The sequence below is a fragment of the Heterocephalus glaber genome, unplaced genomic scaffold (assembly GCF_053883595.1).
Source record: "Heterocephalus glaber isolate CG9 unplaced genomic scaffold, H.glaber_assembly_v1.0 deba00000071, whole genome shotgun sequence".
NCBI classification, from domain to species: Eukaryota; Metazoa; Chordata; class Mammalia; order Rodentia; family Bathyergidae; genus Heterocephalus; species Heterocephalus glaber.
In genome coordinates, this window is record NW_028258137.1 from 18,761,584 (window position 1) to 18,779,863 (window position 18,280).

At 41.4% G+C, this 18,280-nt stretch overlaps 1 protein-coding gene across 4 annotated transcripts in view; it reads left to right on the plus strand.

Moving 5' to 3' along the window:
* The window catches only part of Kctd19 (potassium channel tetramerization domain containing 19), a 37,054-nt gene that overhangs the window by 9,203 nt on the left and 9,571 nt on the right, over positions 1-18,280 (plus strand). For 3 of the 4 annotated variants that reach the window (XM_087205168.1, XM_087205179.1, XM_004843235.4), the window contains 4 exons: positions 12,539-12,689; positions 13,452-13,643; positions 15,321-15,452; positions 17,513-17,723. In XM_087205168.1, the coding sequence (XP_087061294.1) occupies positions 12,539-12,689; positions 13,452-13,643; positions 15,321-15,452; positions 17,513-17,723 (686 nt within the window). The remainder of the gene's footprint in view (positions 1-12,538; positions 12,690-13,451; positions 13,644-15,320; positions 15,453-17,512; positions 17,724-18,280) is intronic. The other variant, XM_021256875.2, reaches the window with a different exon arrangement.

An 18,280-nucleotide genomic window follows, 5' to 3' on the forward strand; every position in this document is an offset into this window, starting at 1 on the left:
TTGAAAAAAAGGAGTCTTTTGTTTATAAAATAGTGAACAATATGCTGGCTTTGCATGTTCTTAAGAAAGGATTTCAGGGCCGGGGATTTAGCTCAGTGGCACCGCACCTGCCTTGCAAGCACAAGGTCCTCAGTTGGATCCCCCATACCAAAAAAAAAGAAAAAAAAAAAAAGAAAAGATTTCATCCTGACTCTGCCCAATCTATTCAACAACTACCATGGACCTGGTATGGGATTTAAGGTCCACTGAGAGGATTCCCATAGCTCTTGAAAATCCTATTTTGAGCTGCTTCTTGTTTTTTTCACTGAATTCTGAAAAGGGAAAACATTAGAAATTGTAGGACTTGCTAAAATCGGAAAGATTTATCACTATTACCTCTTTCTGGATGCTGTGGTGCATGGCTGAAGTCCCAGCTACAGCTACTCAGGAGGGTGAGGCAGAATTATTTGAGCCCAGGAATTTGAGACCACCTTTGGTAATGTAACTGAAACCCCCCCATCTCAAAATGAAATGAAATAAAATAAAATAAAATCTTCTCCTTTTACTTCTTTTTTTTTTTTTTTTTTTGGTACCAGGGATCGAACTCGGGTCCTTGCGCTTGTGAGGCAGGCGATGGCACCACTGAGCTGAATCCCTGGCCCTCTCATTGTACTTCTTTAGGTGTGCAGCATTCATTTTGGCAAATCAGAAAGGTCTCCAAACTGCAGAATCTTTCCTTTATCTTCACTTCTTTTTTTTTTTTCCCCCCGAGAGACTTCCACTTTTCTTATTTTAAGAGGTTTAAGTGCCCTTACAAATGATTAAAGTACCACCAAAAACATTATCTTCTTTCCTGTTTTCTCCAAACCTCAGAAATCATTTCTGTGGCTGATCTTAAGCAGTTTATTGAGTGAGAATTTTTTTAACCAGAAGAACTAAATATTATGATTGTGAAGGACCACTGGCCATGCTCCATATTAATTCCACTGTGCAGACAAGGTATTGTTTACTCCATCTCCACAAGTGTAAACCAACAATCTCCAGGGAAGCTTTATGCATCACTGATTATGCCTCCCCAACAACTCTTAGAGAAAAATTGAGATAGACTGTGTGTGTCTGGGTTACAGAGGAGTGAGAACATTTCATGTGCGTGTGTTTATGGATATTCTTTACTAAATAATTCAATGTTTTAGCTTAAAAGTGATTATATATTCAGAAATAAAAAATCCTTAACACGCTTCAGCGCAAGTTGTATTGTTCTTTTCTTTTAATTTTTTCAAGCTTCTCACTTGAGCTTAAATTTTTTTCAATTGCCTCAGGAATGGAGGACTAGAATTGCTTGTAAGTGGCTTCAAAGCCAGTTAAATAGCCTGGCATTTCAGGAGTGCTAATGCCACTCTATGCCAAGACACCACTTTGTGGGGAAAGGCAGGAAATACCTTGTTCATTGCAGAAGATCAAAGAGATCAAGATAATTTTTTGAAGAACCATTTTAAAGAATACAAACCTAGCCAAGCATAGTGATGCACACCTATAATCCTAGCACTCTGAGGGGTTAAGGCAAGAAGAATATAAGTTTGCACCCAGACTGGCCAACTTAGAGACTTAGCGAGACTGTCTCAAAATAACAAAAATAAAAAGGGCTGGGAAATGTAGCTCAGTGTGAAGGTCCTGGGTTCGATCCTCAGTTCTGCAAAAAATTAAAAATTAAATATAATAATATAAACCTATTATGCAAACAGTTTATTGAAATATTTAACCTTTTTGCTGTCCCCACTTCCCAAATTGAAACAATCCATCTGGAAAACAAATTCCAAATGGCAGGCAACAACTCAGAGGCCAATGTGTTGTTCTATTCCAAAGTTTCATGTGTGAGAAGTAGAATTTGAAGAATTACATGTATCTGCCTCCCTTAACAGACTATGAAACAAGTCTATGGAAATGATGTTTTCAGGTCTTTGCCTAAATGAACACTGTGCTTGGAGAAAATGGATTTTGCCAATTCTTATTCCAAAGACCCTTCTTAGGAAGCCCCATTTATTGCATTCAGTTAGGATTTATTGAGAACGTTTCTGGTTTCTAGGCATTATTCCTATGAGTTTTAGGAAAAATGGGATGATGCAATAAAAATAACATGTGATCTATGTGCGTAAGTGATGTGGGTTGTTTTTTTTGAGACAAAGCCTCACTTTGTCACCCAGGCTGGCCTTGAACTCCTGGGCTCAAGAAATCCTACTGGCTTAGCCTCCAGAGTAGTTGGGACTACAGGTAGACACCACTATGCCCAACTTCACATGTGTTATGTAAAATTTCTCTAGTAGCCATATTTTTAAAAAGTAAAAATCAATAGGTGATGTTGATTTTATTTAACCCAATATTTTCAAAATATTATTTCAATATGTAATCAGTATTTAAAATTGATATATTTTACATTCCTATTTGTACTAAGTCTTCAAAATCTGATGTGTGTTTTATATTTACAGCACATCTCAGACTCAGATTACCATAGTTCAAGAAATGAGTAGCCACATGTGACCAGTGGCCACCATATTAGACAGTACATATCTAAACTGCTCTGAACTGTTAGTGCTCTTTACTATAGGATCCCTCAGAGTTAGTCCCTAACAGTCAAAATAGGACTTTGCCTCCTGCTAACCAAAGTTCATGTACACTCAACAGGCGGCATATCTTATTCAGGATTATGGTAGGCTTTGTTGAAAAGCAGTACAGTATGAGCCAACAGGCAGAATGAGATGGGAAGCTGAATGATAGGTACCTGGGGTCCTACTGCTGTTCTGCTGTCCACTCCCTCCCATACCTTCACATCCCCACTCCTTACCTCTCCCATTCCCACCCCCCTTACCCCTGTCCTGTAGCTTTGGCCTCCAAAGGGGTCACTTGAAGTCTATTATTGTCTTGATTCTGATTTTTGTTTTGTTTTGTTTTGTTTTTTAAGACATGGTCTTTTTATGTAGTTCAGGCTGCCTTGAACTCACTATGTAGCCCAGGCTGGCCTTGAACTGTAAGTGATCCTCCTGAGTGCTAGGATTACAAGGCATGTGCCACTACTCCCAGCTTTTGATTCTGATTTTAACACTTGGTGTGTATTGAGCACCAACTATACACAAAATTCTGGTAGTCCAAGAGTGAACTGTATAGCCATATGATATCAGGTAGAGATAAGTGCTACAAAGAAGAGTAGAATAGGGCTGGGGATTTAGCTCAGTGGTTCCGGTGCCTGCCTCGAAAGCACAAGGTCCCGAGTTCGATCCCCAGTACCGAAAAAAAAAAAAAAAAAAAAGAAGAGTAGAATAGTGAAATAGTATGCTAAGTGAAAGAAGCCACATAGTATATGGTTCTACCTATATAAAACAGACACAAAAGACCACATATACAGAATAAGCAAATTTTTTTTTTTTGGTACCAGAGATTGAACCCGGGACCTTGTGTTTGCGAGGCAGGTGGCAGAACCACTGAGCTAAATCCCTGGCCCAGAATAGGCAAATTTATAAAGACAAAAAGTAGACTAGTGGCTGCTGAGGGATGGGGTACAGGTTAGGAAGGATAGGTGAATGAGAATGAGCAATGACTATTAGGGGTTAAAGGTTTCTTTCTGCGGTATCAAAATAGATTGGGGTGATGATTGAACTCTATGACTATACTAAAAGCCAATGAACTTACACTTTAATTTATAGTTTATAGTATGTGAAATAAATTTGCAAATAAAAAGATCATTGGGTGATGGCTTGATATTAGATCAGAGGTCTGCAAACTAGCTCATGGATCAAATCCAGCCCACCTCCTTTTTTTTGGGGGGGTAGCGGGGATTGAACTCGGGTCCTTGTGCTTGCAAGGCAGGCGGCAGAACCACTAGGCTAAATCTCTGGCCCTCACCTCCTTTTGTTTTTGTGTAGGCCACGAGCTAAGAAGGGTTTTTGGGTTTTTACATGGCAAAAAAAAATAAATAAATAATAATAAAAGTGATACATTGTGCCATTAAGAATTATGTGGAATTCCAGTTTGTAATAGCTAAAGCTTGAAAACAGCCCAAGTGCCCATCGGCTGGAAACTGGATAAAGAAGATGTAGTTTTTTTATAAAATGGAGTACTACTCAGCCATAAAGAATGAGAAACTAGAGACATTTATAGCTAAATGGATGCATATTGAGGCCATACTCTTAAGTGAAATAAATAGGACATGTGTAAATACCGAATAGTTTCTCTAGTGTGAGAAATTGAAAGTGTAAATAAGGATGAAAATGATTAAAATGAATAATTGATAATTTGAAATAGGAAAAGGTCCAAGGGTTAGGGGATGGTGGGAGGGGAAGGGAAAAGGGAAGAAGGAAAAGGAAAAATTATGAGAAAGAAAAAAAAATGGAATCAAAATCTGTGTAAATAGGGAAGGGTGGAGGGGGTGAAGGGTGCACTGGTAATGGGAGAAAAAATAAGAACTAAGATACATCATGTTCTGGTACAAACACCCAATGATAAATGTAAATGTATTTTATACCTAAAATGTACCAATAAATATATATATATATAAATTTTAAAAAAAGAATTATGTGAAATTCAAATTTCAGTGCCCATTGATGAAGTTTCACTGGAATACAGGCATGCTTATTTGTTTATGTATTGTCTGTGGCTACTCTTGAGCTACAACAGAGACCTCTTTGATTTTACAGAGACTGTATGGGTAGCAAAGCCTATAATATTTAGCATCTGGCCTTTTACAGAAAAAAAATGCACTGGTTCCTGGCCTCAACTCTATAGGGGGCAAGGGAGGAAGCAGGAAGAACAGGCTCCTGCAGCATACAAGAAAAAGGCAACTGTGGTTTGGTCCAAGGTGGTAATAGTGGAGTGAGGTGCATTCAGATTCTGGATATGTCTTGATAGTAGAACAAAGAGGTATTGCTGAGGAATGGGATGTAGGATAGGAGAGACTGGGCAGCTCCTTTCTGTCTTGAGAAATCATGTAAATGATGAATTCTGAGGAATGTTCAAGTCTAGAGGGAAAAAGTCAAAATCATGGACTATATCACCAGCCCATGATTCCTCTTTGCTTAAGGCCAACTACTCATATAGAAACTCTTCTCTGCCTGATTTTCCTCCTCAAGACAGCTGACAGTTCAACATGGAGGCTAAAACTGTGTGCAATCCCAAGCCAAGAGAGACCAGAAAGCTGGTCCATTTGTAGTGCTGTGGAGAGTTCCTAAGGTCCCTGGAGGTCTAAAAACTTCATAACTGATGCTAAGTCTTCTATCAGCACATGTAAATTGTTGGCTTTTAGGTCTTTCTTTTCTCCCAGGCTGAGAGCTCTTTTGAGTCTAGGTATGGTGTCTAACTGTGGCACTGGCAATATACAGTGAGTATCCCTCAAATGGATGAGTGAGGGTTCCACACATGACTGTTTCCCTCATTGCTTAATGTCCCAGGATAACATTCTCCATTACCCCAACAATTTCCAGTCCTCCCATAAGTTCCCCAGCCATGCAAAGTGGGGAAGATTCTCTCACTCTGGTCCACCTCCTTTTTCAAACTGTAAGTTATATAGGTGCAGTTTGTAGCTGTGACCACTAAGGGGCTCTTCTCAACACTCAGGATTCCCAAGAACAGCCTTATGTGTGTAGCTAGGAATTAGAAGCAGGTGTTTTTGTTTTGTTTTGTTGCTGTTTGTTTTTTGTTAGTGCTGAATCTGAGACATTATGTCCATTAAAATACTCTAAGAGGAGAAAGTTAGTTATATAGAGTTTTTAAGCACCACTTCCCCTACTGTCTCCAAAACTTATTAGAATTATTCTAGAATTTCTAGAATTATTCTTCTAGAGTACAATCAGAAGAAATTGGCTTGATGTTTTGATAATCTGCCCCCCTGGAGGACTGTTGAGGAAGAGCAGGTTATTACATAAGGGTTTCGGCCCTGCTGAGTAAGGTGCTTCACTCTAATCTCACCCAACCCCGGTCATCAGGTGCTTCAAGCCAAGATGCTCTGAACTTGAGAGACCTCTTGTGTGCACATCACAAAGTCTCTGAATTTGACTGTCTCATCAGTAAAACACCACATCTGTCTCACAAAGTTATGTTATGGTAAATGAGTGAATGTGTGTGAAAGTGACTTGAAAACATGGAATGTTGTGCCAGTATAAGACATTTTTATTACCCCTTGATCTCACTACTTGTACCACTTCCCAGGATTAGGATGAACACAGCCATGCGAAAATCATAATTACAGTAGGTCAGAAAGGATTGTTGAAAGATTTCTGGGAAATGGCAAAGTGGTGAACAGCAGAGAAACAAACAGCCTCTTTGAGATTTTGTGTCCAAATGACGGAATATAACAACATGAGGAACAGAAGAAAGAGGAAAATGGGTACCTGGGACCCAGCGAGGATCTGAAGTGAGAATGGAAGCCCATGGGGAGAGCAAAGAAAGAGATTTTTAACATTGAAGACAACAAGAAGGAGGTGGGAAGCTGCACTTTCTCCCTGAGCCCTGACTCACTGTGTGGGAGGGCAGCTTGAACATGAAGATGCACAGTAACTACTGTCGACCCCTGAGGCCTTTATGGAGAAATGCACTAGTGGAACAGAGCAGTGGAAACAGCAGACTGCAGTGGGTGGTGAGTTATTTGGGTTCAGATGTTCCCCAGGAGAGGGTAATTGGCCAGTAGCTATCTTGGAGATGCCAACTGAGCATGGAACTCAGATCAACTGTGGGCTAACTCCATCTAGTGGCTCACAGTATCAGGGTGAGGCAGAATCAAGTTCAAGTTGGCAGGAGGAGGGAGGCACACAGAGTGGTGCAGGCTAAACAAATTGGGTTCCAGCCTCACGGCTAGAAATCAGCATGAACTTGAGTGGAAATAAAGGTGCAGGCTTGCTGGGATTATCTACTACCCCATCATAAATCTATGGCTGCCTTGCTGGGATTAATCAACATGGATCTGGGCTCTGTCTGCCCACTCTGTCTACCAGTTACAGCAAAGACACATCCTGAAGTGAACATTTTTTTTCAATTCTTTTATTTTGTTTTTGTTTTGCTTTTCTTGATTTTTCTTTTTATATGAGTGTGAAGATTGTTTCTAGTTGGGTTTTTTTGGTACTGGGTATTGAACTCGGGACTCTGTGCTTTCGAGGCAGGTGCTGGAACCACTGAGCTAAATCTCCAGGCTTGTTTCTAGTTTTTTGTCGTTGTTGTTCTGCTCTGTTCTTGTTTTTATTTCTTCCTTCTCTCTTTCCTTCCTGTCATCTTCACCAGTTTCCCAAAGTTCACATAATCTTCCTTTGCTTCTAATCTCTTTCTCTGCTTCTATTTCTCTATTCCCCCCCCAACCCATTTTAAATTTTCTCCTCTGAGGGTAAAATCACCATATTTTTTTTTTTTTGGTACCAGGGATCGAGCTCAGGTCCTTGCACTTGCACAGCAGGTGGCGAAACCACTGAGCTAAATCCCCAGAAAAATCGCCATATTGAGGGCATGTTTACTGTATACAATTTTCTGGTTTGTTTTAAATTTTGTTATATAACTACAAATATAGTTCATATGGTTAAAGGTGACAAATTAATAGTTACCACAGTTTGTCATTTTCTAGGCTATGTTTGATGCTATTATTATTGCTGACTACACTACTTTAGCCAAGGTGACATAATTGTCCTAATCAGTTGTTCTTTTGGACCACAATTGCCCAAGAGTCATAAACAATACTATAGGCCAGTATCAAAAGAGCCAGGGGCTAGGCCAAATAGGCAGCAACTTCTCATCCCCAGTAAATTGAAGTAGGATCCTGCAACAGACACAAAACCTAAAAGCCAGCCACACCTGGAAGGCATCTCTTAGAAGTAGTCTTTTCCTAAGGGTTTCAAATACTAGCAATAAAGTTATCTGCCATAAAGAATTTTCAAGCATCAATCTAGGAATTAAACAAAAAAAAATAGAAAAAGAAAAGACAGTTGAGCAAGATGCAACCCCAGACTTCCAGCTCACCAAAGGCAAACCCAGGGGACAATGAAGTGGAACAATTTGAAAGCACCCACCTGGACTCTATGAAGTGGTAATGGTGGAAATAACAAAGAGATGAATGGGGCTCTAGAAAAAATCAAATCAGAAATAATCTTTCAGATAACTACAGAGATGGTGACCATAAAAAAAGACATGGTTAGTGACTCAAGAGCAGATACAGATTTTTTTTAAAAGAGGAACTTAGGAAAATGATGGAAACCATCATAGGAAAGAAATAAAATCCATGAAACAGATATCCAGGAAATTAAAAATTCCATTAAAAGGCCCAGAGATTTAGCTCAGAGGCACCACACCTGCCTTGCAAATGCAAGGTCCTGAGTTTCAGCACCAGTACCAAAAAAAAAATTCCATTAAAAGTATACACAGCAGAATGAGCTAATGTGAGGACAGAATATCAGATACAGAAGACAAGATTATGGGGCTGGGGATTTAGCTCAGTGGGTCTGTTGCCTGCCTCACAAGTGCAAGGACCTGAGTTCAATCCCTGGTACCAAAAAAAAAAAAAAGACAAGATTATGGTTATTGATCATGAAAAGAAAAATTTCTTAAGAACATCAAGGGACCACAAAAAATCAATCCAACAGCTGCTAGTTGATGCAAAGAAGAATAACATAAGATCAACCAGAGTCCAGAAAAAACAGGAGACAGCACAAAGAACATAAAAAGAAAAACCTATTCATAGAAGTAATGGCAAAAAGTTTTCCAAGGATGGAAAAGAGTGTGACATACAGATAAGTGAGGCATATAGAACTCCAATTAGCTTGGGTAAAAAAAAAATGTACACGAAAGCATATAATAGTCAAGATTCAAGAAATTTATACAAGAATACAAGAACAGAATAGTAAAAGCTGTTAGAGAAAAGAAACAAATCACATACATAGCAAAGCCCATCAGAATCACAGCAGACTTCTCAACACAAACCCTCAAGTCAAGGAGAGCTTGGAGTGAAGTATTTTAAGCCCTAAAAGAAAACAACTTCCATCCCAGATTGATGTATCCCACCAAACTATTTTTCAAAATTGATGGAGAAATAAGATATTTCCATGACAACACCTGAAGAAATTCATGACTACCAAACCAGCACTCCAAAATGTTCTGAAGGACATTCTAGAAAGAGACAATGAGGACTACAACTCTCTGAAACCCAATAGAATGAATCCACCAGGAAAAACAAGTAATTAAACAGAGGGGGAAAAGGGAAATCAAGAATAGGAAAATAACATTTGCAAGGATAAGTCAATACATATCAGTTATAACCATCAATGTAAATGTTCTCAATTCACCAATCAAAAGAAAGAGACTTGCAGAATGGATTAAGAAGCAAGATCCAAGCGCAAGGACCCGAGTTCGATCCCCAGTACCAAAAAAACAAAAAACAAAAAACCAAAAAGAAGCAAGATCCAACAATATGCTGCATACAAGAAACACATTTAATTCAAAAATCCAGAAACTGTAAGTCAAATGATGGAAAACAGTACTCCATGTGACAGAAACCTGGAAAAAAGCAGGGGTAGCTATTCTATTGCCAGACAAAGTGGATTTCGAGCAAAGACAGATTAAGAGAGACAAAGAAGGTCACTACATCCTTGTAAAGGGAACAATCCAAGAGGAAGAGATAACAATTGTAAATATATATGCACCAAATACCAGCACATCTAACTATATAAAGCAAATATTAACAGACATGAAAAATGAAGTAAGCACTAATAAATTGTAATGGGGTACCTCAATACCTCACTATCATAAATAGATTAGACAAATCAAGGAAATATCAGAACTGAACCAAACTTGAACAAATGGACTTAGTAGATGTGTACAGAGTGTTCCACCCAACAACAACAGAATACACATTTTTCTCACCTGCACATGGGACACTCTCCAAAATAGACCACATACTAACTCATAGAACATGCTTAAGTAAATGCAGAGGAATTGAAATTATTCCATGCATGTTATCAGACCATAGTGCAATGAAATTGGAAATCAATGGCAAAAGAAACCACAAAAACTTCATAAGCACATGGAAATTAAGTAACACCCTCTTGAACAATCAGTGGGTCACAAATGAAATTTAAAAAGAAATTAGCAATTAAATGATAATGCCAATACAGCATACCAGAAGTTATGGGACACAATGAAAGCAATCCTACAAGGGAAATTTATAGTGGTGAATTCCCGTATCAGAAAAACAGAGCAAGCTCAAATAAACAACTTAATGTTGAACCTCGTGCTAAGAGAAAAAGAAGAGCAAGTCAAGCCCAAAGCTTGTACAAGGGAGGAAATTATAATGATCAGAGCAGAAATTAATCACATAATGGAGACTAAGAAAACAATACAAAGAATCAATAAATCAAAGAGTTGAGGGGCTGGGTATTTAGCTCAGGGGTTCCACCGCCTGTCCCCCAAGCGCAAGGACCCAAGTTCGATCCCCGGTACTGCCCCCCCCAAAAAAGAGTTGATTCTTCGAAAGATTAAATAACATTGACAAACCCTTATCCAACTTTATCAAAAAAAGGAAAGGAAAGAATCAAATCCATGCAATTAGGATAACCTCTTTAATAAATGGTGCTGGAAAAACTGCCTTTCTACATGCCAAAGATTAAAACTAGACCCATATCTTTCACCATGCACTAAACTAAAATCGAAATGGATCAAAGATCTAAACACTAAAATATTTCCAGCAGAAACACTAAATCTGCTGGAAGATAGAACAGGTAGAACTCTTAAAGACATTGGTGTAGGCAGAGACTTTATGAATAAAACCCCAATCACACAGGAAATATGACAAAGAATCAACTACTGGTATCTCATCTTTTTTTTTTTTTGTACTGGGGATCGAACTCTGAGCTTGCAAGGCAGGCAGCGGCACCACTGAGCTACATCCCTGGGCCCTGGAATCTCATCTTATTAAGAAGTTTCTGCACAGGGCCAGGGATGTAGCTCAGTGGTGCTGCCGCCTGCCTTGAAAGCACAAGGTCCCGAGTTCCATCCCCAGTACCAAAAAAGTAGTTTCTGCACAGCAAAAGAAACCACCAACAGAGTGAAGAGACAATCAGTAGCGTGGGGAAAAAATGTTGCCAGTTGTTCTTCAGACAAAAGACTGCATATCTAGAATATACAAATAACTAAAAAAAAAGAAATCAGACCTCCCAAATTTAAAGACTCAATCCAAAACTGGGCATTTGAAATGAATAGACACTTCTCAGATGAAGAAGTAGAAATGAAAAATAAATATATGAAAAAATGTTCAACATCAATGGTCATTTAAGAGATGCAAATTAAAACAATGCTGAGATGTCATCTCACTCTAGAAAGAATGGCTATTATCAAAAAATCAACCAATAACAAATGCTGACAGGGCTGTGGGAAAAAAGGAACCCTTCTCCACTGTTGGTGGGAGTGTAGACTGGTGCAACCACGTGTGGAGATTCCTCAAAAAACTAAAACTAGAAGTTCCATTTGACTCAGCTGTTTCCCTTCTAGGTATCCTCCCGAAAGAATTAAATGCATCATACAACAGTGGTATATGCACACCCATGTTTATAGTGGCATACTTTTTAATAGCTAAATCTTGGAAACAGCCCAAATGCCCATCAACCAATAAATGCTTACAGAAGATATGGTTTTTTAATATAATAGAGTACTACTCTGCCATAAAGAAGGATAAGCTTAAGACGTTTCTAGGTAAATGGATGTACCTTGACACCATACTCTTAAGTGAAATAAATCTGACACACGTGTTTAAATACTGCATTATTTCTCTGGTGTTTGAAACTGAAAGTGTAAATAAAGACCAAAATGTATAAGAGATATTGGGAAATGGGAAGAAAATGTTCAAATGAGAAGGAGAACAAGAGAGGGGAGAGCAGAAAAGGAAGATAGAGACAAGAAAAAAAAAGAGAATACAAGGAAAAGATGGAAACAGTTTTTGTTAAGTAAGGAGGGGGAGAGCGGTTGAAAGGAGGGGAGGGGAATGGGAAAAAAGAAGCAAGACATATGGTGTACAAGTACAAATTCTCTATGAAGAATATTATCATTATGTATATTTAAAATATACCAGTTTTATAAAAGGATTGTTGAACTTTAATGAGAAATGATAACAGAAAATATCAAGTTGATTTACTTTGTATTGATGTATATTAATATCAGTGATTAAATATAAATTACTCCGGGTCGGGGATTTAGCTCAGTGGTGCCGCAGCCTGCCTTGCAAGTGCAAGGTTCCAAGTTCGATCCCTGGTACCAAAAAAAAAAAAATTACAGCAATGAAATGTAAACTACTCCTTAGATTGTACAAGATAAGTTATATGATGTTAACATAGAGATGTTTCAAAATTCAGAAGCAAAATAGTCATTGGGATTTTGAATATTAGCATGATGTTTTATAGCCCTAAATTTTTATATTTTTTGTGATTGATTCAATATATTTTAAAATACCAAAGTAAACTGCCGCATATTGATTTTTCTGGTATTCACTCTAGAATTGACATACTGTTACCATGTTTAGATTCTCAAGACAGTAATCTCCTTTTTCTCATAGACTCTAGATAATCTGAAGGAAGGGAAACACCACCTCCGTGTGAGGCCTGCAGACATACCTGTTGCTGAGAGAGCATCTTTGAACTACTGGCGAACATGGAAGTGTATCAGCAAACCCTCTGAGTTCCCGATAAAAAGCCCAGCCTTCACAGGTATAATCAGGGATACACTGGCCCCTCTGCAGCCCACACTCGCTTCCCCTTGCCTTATCCTAACTGAAATGCTTCCATCAGGAGATCACTTCATTACTAGACTAGTTCTGGATGATTTCTCCACTTCTCTGTCATCTCCCTTGACCTAGGATCCTACCACATGCCTTCTCCATGGATACTTGCCTACTGGAACTCAGCATCCTCACTCATCCTCATTCTTCTGCATACTGATTTCACTTAGGAAGGGTTGGACTGTATTCCACCCCCTCTGAAGAGCCAGGAAATGCCACCTTCCTTTCAAATTACTTCCAACCACCACACAGGAAAATGTCCCCAAGTGATTGCTGTCTGATGAGTGCTTTGCAGCATAGATTGGCCTATCTGAGACACCAGAATAAGACAATCATGATTATTGATGGATTTTGAGCTTCCAGGAAAGTCGACAACATCTAGTTCACAGTGGTTCATTTGATCAATTAGAAAGAACTAAATAGATAAATGAGTGTAGTGAGCAGGGTACATAAACCAAAATGTTACACATCCTTTTGTTCTTCACTATCTAAAAAAACCCAAAACTTCCATGCCCCATTCCATACTACATTCTTTCTGAATCTTGGGCTACATCTGAAAAGAGAGAAAGGGAGGAGGTATATGGTAGGAACTATCTCCTGGGTTGTCTCTCCAGCTTTCTCTGGGGTCCCTAGATCAGTGAGAGCCCTGGCCACAGGAAAGTGGTGACATGTCCTGTATGCTTTCCTCCAGGCCTACATGATAAGGCACCTTTGGGGCTCATGGACACACCACTGTTAGACACAGAAGAGGAAGTGCACTACTGCTTCCTGCCTATAGACCTGATAGCCAAATATCCAAGCCTGGTGACTGAGGACAACCTGCTGTGGCTGGCTGAGACTGTGGTCCTGATCGAGTGCGAGTGCAGCGAGTTCCGTTTCATTGGTGATTGATCTGTCGGGGTGTGGGGGTAGGAGTGGGAGGTTTGCAGAGGCAGGGACAGGGTGATATGGTCATCTACCCTTCCCTACCCTCCCCGCAGTGCCTCAGGAGTACCCTGGGCAGAGGTGGCAGAAGCATGACAGTCTCCCAGGGGGGAAGCAGATTCTAGCATTAGACTCTCACTTGGGTCAGAGCTATTTTAGATCCTATTTCTTTTGTGGTGGCCTGGCTGTAAAGGGGCACTGAAACTCCCTGACATAGTGTCAGAGGCCATAGAAATCAGTGTAAAGGGCAGAACACTGAGCTGGACTCCAAAGTCACCTTCTCTTCTAACTCTGCCTTATATGTCCAACTGGCCTCCAGAACACTCATAGAGCAAGGAAATAGGATTGTTTCCAAGGATAGTCCTGCCTGCCCTCACCTCCTCTACACTCAGAGTACAAGGCTATCATGGCTTTCCTCACAATAGTCTGTTCTGCCAGGGATTCAGCTCAGTGGTTCTGGCACCTGCCTTGCAAGCGCAGGGTCCTGAGTTCAATCCCTGGTACCAAAAAAAAAAAAGACAATAGTCTGTCCTGTGTCCTTCAGGGTGTACTTTTATCTTGCCTTTTCCTTTTACTCAGCCCAGGCTTGCCCTACAGAGCCAGTTTCTCCCTCACTCTTTGCTTACTTTTTCATATAAACTTTTCTACTATTAAACAAACAAAAAACCCCAAACAACATCAGTGACAACAAAACAAAAAAAGAATACAAGGAAGGAGCTCACTGTTGTGGCGCACGCCTGTGATCCCAGCACTCAGCAGGCCGAGGCAGGAAGATTGCTGTGAGTTTGAGGCTAGCCTGTGGTGCATAGTGAGTTCAAGGCCAGTTTGAACTACGCAGTGAGACCCTGTCTCAAAAAACAAAACAAAACAAAGTACAACAACAAAAAGAATACAAGGAAAGGGGGTGGAGGTGACAGGTTCCTCTAAATCCTGTAGAATAGTTGGCTTGAGCCAGTTACCTAAGGAGGGATGAGAGCTTTTCCACTGCCCCACAATGATCTCTGATAGAGATGTGAACTGAATGTGCCCCTAATCCCAAGCTGTTGCCTCCTAGTTAGAGCAGAAAACACCTAGGTTGCATGAGGGTCCCAAATGCCTAGAACCCTGGCCATTCAGATCCAGAGTCACCTAGGAGGTTGTCTGTGATGTGCTTCTGAATCTCCAAGTTGGCTTACACAGGACATTAGTATTGGCTCCATCTCATCCCCCTCCACTCCAGTTCAGGCAGGGACAAAATGCAAGTGCCACCTGCCTGCCCAGGTTTGGCTGGGGAGCTCCTCTCTAAGCAGCAAGACAACTCTCTCTTTTGGAATGACCTGCTCTTGGGTCAAGACTACACAGGGTAAGTCTCCAGGCCAGAGTGCTCACCAGAAGGGCCTGGCTTGAGAGCCCCAGGCCAGGACATGGGAGGCTACACCTCTGGACTCAATCACAGGAAAGCCAACTCATTTGGGGTCTTTCACCTCAAAAACCACAAATTCAAAGCTAATCTAAACAGGTATATTTAGAAATGGCTTCAGAACAATGAAAGAGACCCTAGTATAATGTGCAACACCAAAAGCTTGCAAGATCCTGGACCCAAGGTGAAATCAGAAATAGCCTTGTTAACTCATGTTGTTTCCTTTTGTTTTTCAAGTAAATTTTCTTCGCTCACACAAGATTTTACTTCCGGATAATTTCTCCAACATAGATGTGTTAGAAGCGGAAGTGGAAAATTTGGAAATCCCTGAGCTCACAGAAGCCATACGATTGTGCCGGATGAACATGGGTACGTTGCCCAGGAACCTTAGTCTCCTTTGACATTCTGGGGCACTCTGGTCTTGAACTGGAGAGACCAAGAGCAAACATCTCCCCTCCCACAACCACTCTGGGCTTTGGGTGGTGGTGAGAGAAGCAGGCTCTGGCCGGCTTAGAATCTGAGAAGAGAAATTTGGCCTGAAACCTGGGAGTGCTCTTTCTGCAGCCAAGGCCCCAGATAATCCTGCCCATCCTGGATCAGGAGAAATCAAGCCTACGTGGGGAAATGAAGCCCAGAATGTCCTGGGGAGGGAAGCTGGGCCTGAGGCAAGCTTTTTGGGCCTGGAGTCATCTGCCCTGTTTGTGGAAGTCCTGGGCAACTGGGGACTTGGGGCACCTACCTGCAACTCTCAACTTTCCTCTTCCAGGCACAGCTGAAGGGTTTTGGAAATGCTGAGACAAATCTCCTACCATTGCTTCAGCGATCTCTCCCACCCCAAATTCCCTTGTCTGCATCCCATCTCCCTACCTCCCATCTCTCACAACAATAGGCTGTGATGCCTGTTCCTCCTTCTTTCTGACATTGCCTGACTCCCATGCAGGCCTGGTCTTCGTGCTCATTCCAGCTACTTCTTGCCCCGTTTTTGATTTGCCTTTCACCATCCCACTTCCTAACTTCTGCACCTCCATGGAAACTACTGTACATGTTTCAGTGAGCTGGCTACCTCAGGGGCTCTCAGCTGGCCTTTGAGAATGTACAGAACCTTCCCAAGTAATAGACCTGCCAAAATTTAAAAAAAGAATGTGCAGAATTGTCTCATACATGTACAGTTTTGTTTTTTGTTTTTTGTTTTTTTGGTACTGGGGATTGAACTCGGGACCTTGCACTTGTGAGGCACGCAGCAGAACCACTGAGCTAAATCCCCAGCCCCTGTATACATGTACAGTTTGACCTGGCATCACTGAGCATCTGTCCCATGGGAATGAAGTCTTTCCCTGTCTTCAGACCCAAGCTTCTCCCGGGCAAATGGCTTCCCAGCCTATGTAAGGGGAGTTGTATCCTGCAGCAGGTCTCAGGAGCCTGTCTTAGGGTCTTACAATCCACTTAAGGAGGTATAACTCTGGCTCCCTCCCCCAGAGGGAGGGATCTCCAGACTATAGGATCCAGCTTCTGATCTCCAGAGTACATGGATCATCTGTGAGATAGTTAGAAAAGTCCCCACTCCACAGGAGCAACACAAAATGGAAGTGTCTTTGTAGACAGAAACTATCTGAAGACAAAGGACAGTGTTAACCTTTTATAAACATCTTAACTAAAGGAGACAGCCCTGCTGGCTTTGGAGAGGGATAGCTGACACTAAATCCTGCCTAGCTCTGCAGTTATTTATACTAAGTACCTTGCTCTATACTGGAAACCTGGGCAGGGGAAGCATACTTAATTAGCTCCTCAGGGCATGGTTTATTTCTGTGACATGAAGATAGCACTAACTCTGTCATAGGGTTGCCTGAGGATTGGTGATGATCCATGAAAATCTCTAGGATTGGCCTAGAGATGGGCTGTTGGCCCATTATTGCCACTGAGGAGGGTCTTGTGGGCTGTGACAACTGCACCCTGTGTCTACAACCAAGATCCAGAAACCTAAATACCCAACCTGAAAGTAGCACTGCACAATATGTCTCTGGGAAAATTCTGTCCAGAGGGGTCGGCACTAGGGGCTATGAATCTTGGAAGCCTATGACATCTGGTTCTGTGTTACGGTTGCCGATCTTTACCCTTAGATAGTTAGAACAGAGCTTGGAACTGATTCAGATTCTTGCTGAGGCTGGGGCCAGATGGCTATTATACTGAGATTTCTGAATTTCATATGTTAATGATATAGCAAATGCCTCACCTCTCAACAAATAGTTTTGACCTCCAAAGCTGACTAAGTATAGTGATGTTGAAATAATCCAGATTTGGGCTGTGTAAGCAGGTAACCTCCTTCTACGTCACTTAATTGGGACAGCAGGAGGAATTGAGACCCATGGCCTCTAATTCAGCTGTGATGCAGTGGAGGGGTCCTAAGAGTCACTTTTTTCTCCCCCACACAGGTGGTTGTTCCCGAACTTCCTGTCCTCCCCCAAGCCTTGGAAAGAGGGGGCGTGGAGCTGGCCTAGAGTCTGTGAAGCCTCTTTACATGATGGCCCTGGGTCTTCTGGTCAAGTACCCAGACTCCGCACTGGGACAGCTCCACATTGAGAGCACGTTGGATGGAAGCAGACTATACATCATGGGGAACGGGGTCCTTTTCCAGCATGTCAAGTAAGGCCTCCCTTAGGGAGCTGTTTGATTCCATCAGGCTGGGCTTTGCCCTTCTCTGAAACAACCTGAGGCCTTTCCCATGAGCCTGAGGCAAAGCATCATTGGGGTCAACCCATTGTTTCATCCTCCATCCCCACCACCAGATTAAGGCCTAGGAGAACAAGTCTGGCTGAGGTACAAGGGCCCCCAAAGGCTTCATGCTGATTTATATTTTTGTTCTCTGCTATCCATTGCCCTGTGCTGGGTCTGAAATGAGTGAGCCACAATCATACCCCAGAGAGCTGGGTACCGCACCCCAAGCAGACCTCTGCAAAGGTCCTCTTTACCCTTGGAATGGACACACACAGAGGCCAGAGGTCACAGGGAACTCCTAAGAAAAAGCAAAGCAGAGCAGGCCTTCCAGGAGATCTGATACCTGCCTGTTGCCTTGAAGGATTAATTCAGAATGTCCCCATTGGTGCCAGGGTATGGATTCTAATCCCACTTTATAAAAGGATAAACTGAGTTTCAGAACACTGGAACAACTTGGCTAGGGTTACAAAATCCATTAGTACCAA